This window comes from Nicotiana tabacum, chromosome 3 (assembly GCF_000715075.1).
Source record: "Nicotiana tabacum cultivar K326 chromosome 3, ASM71507v2, whole genome shotgun sequence".
Taxonomy (NCBI): domain Eukaryota; kingdom Viridiplantae; phylum Streptophyta; class Magnoliopsida; order Solanales; family Solanaceae; genus Nicotiana; species Nicotiana tabacum.
The window spans coordinates 110,133,372-110,134,710 of record NC_134082.1 but is presented as its reverse complement, the minus strand read 5'-3'; the positions used below and the strand labels follow the sequence as shown (position 1 = coordinate 110,134,710).

At 35.3% G+C, this 1,339-nt stretch overlaps 1 protein-coding gene across 1 annotated transcript; it reads right to left on the bottom strand.

Annotated features, from left to right (window-relative positions):
• Positions 1-348: 348 nt before the first annotated feature.
• On the bottom strand, positions 349-891 carry LOC142177001 (secreted RxLR effector protein 161-like). Its single transcript, XM_075245324.1, has one exon. The coding sequence runs from the start codon at positions 889-891 to the stop codon at positions 349-351; it is 543 nt and encodes a 180-aa protein (XP_075101425.1).
• Between the last annotated feature and the right edge of the window lie 448 nt (positions 892-1,339).

Below are 1,339 nucleotides of genomic sequence, written 5' to 3'. Positions count from 1 at the left end.
CATTGAGACTTATCCTGTAGCATCTCAAAATAATAATGTGTACACCATTATGAGAAACAGGAAATCACTAATGTATATCAGAAACATATAAATGAGCTTAGAGTGTCAAAATATCATAAATACAGCCAAGACCCATTATATGTACATGTTCTTTAAATATCTTTGGCTGTAAACTTTTTGTTAACAGATCTGCAATCATGAAATCAGTTTTAATATGCTCAAGTGACACTCTTTGTTTCTGAACTTCCTCCTTGACAGTAAAGTACTTTAATTCCATATGTTTGGCACCTTTGGAGTACTTATCGTTCTTTGAGAAGAATACTGTTGCAGACTTATCACAGTAATTTTTCAGTGGCTTGGTAATGGTGTCGACAACCCCAAGTCCTGAAATAAAGTTTCGTAGCCATAATGCATGAATTGTGGCTCAAAACATGCCACAAATTCTGCTTCCATCGTGGATGTAGCAATGACAGACTGTTTGGCACTCTTCCATGATATTGCTCCTTCAGCTAATTGGAACAAATAACCAAACGTGGATTTTCTAGTGTCAATACATCCGGCGAAATCTGAATCCAAGTATCCAACAACTTCCAAATGCTTGGACCTCCAATACATGAGCATGTAATCCTTCGTTCCTTTCAGGTACCTCAAAACTTTCTTTGCAGCTTTCCAGTGATCAATTCCTGGGTTACTCTTATATCTTCCTAACATTCCGACCGCAAAACTAATATTCGGTCTTGTGCAAGTCTGAGCATACATCAGACTACCAATAATAGAAGAGTAAGGAATTGATTCCATTTCTTTTCGCTCTACATCATTCTTAGGGCATTGCATGAGACTAAATTTGTCCCCCTTTTGAATTGGAACAATTCCTGCTGAACAATTGTTCATATTAAATCTCTCTATTCGATATAGCCTTTCTGAAACAATTCCAATAATCCTTGTGATCTATCACGAAATATTTCTATTCCTATCACATAGGATGCATCACCCATATCTTTCATTTCAAAATTCTTAGAAAGAAAATCTTTAGTCTCACGCAATATGCCTAAATCATTAGCAGCAAGAAGAATATCATCAACATATAGGACTAAAAATATAAACTTGCTCCCACTGATATTTTGGTATATACACCGATCAACGGTATTTTTCACAAATCTAAAAGATGTTATGGTATCATTAAACTTTATATACCATTGTCGTGAGGCTTGTTTAAGTCCATATATTGACTTCTTCAGTTTACACACCATTTGACTTTTTTCTTTAGTTTTGAAACCCTCTGGTTGGTCCATATAAACTTCCTCCTCGAGATCTCCATTAATAAAGGCAATTTTCACAT

What these genes read in the sequence shown, in the direction of transcription:
- LOC142177001 (XM_075245324.1), bottom strand. Translation starts at nt 891, where the DNA reads ATGAACAATTGTTCAGCAGGAATTGTTCCAATTCAAAAGGGGGACAAA.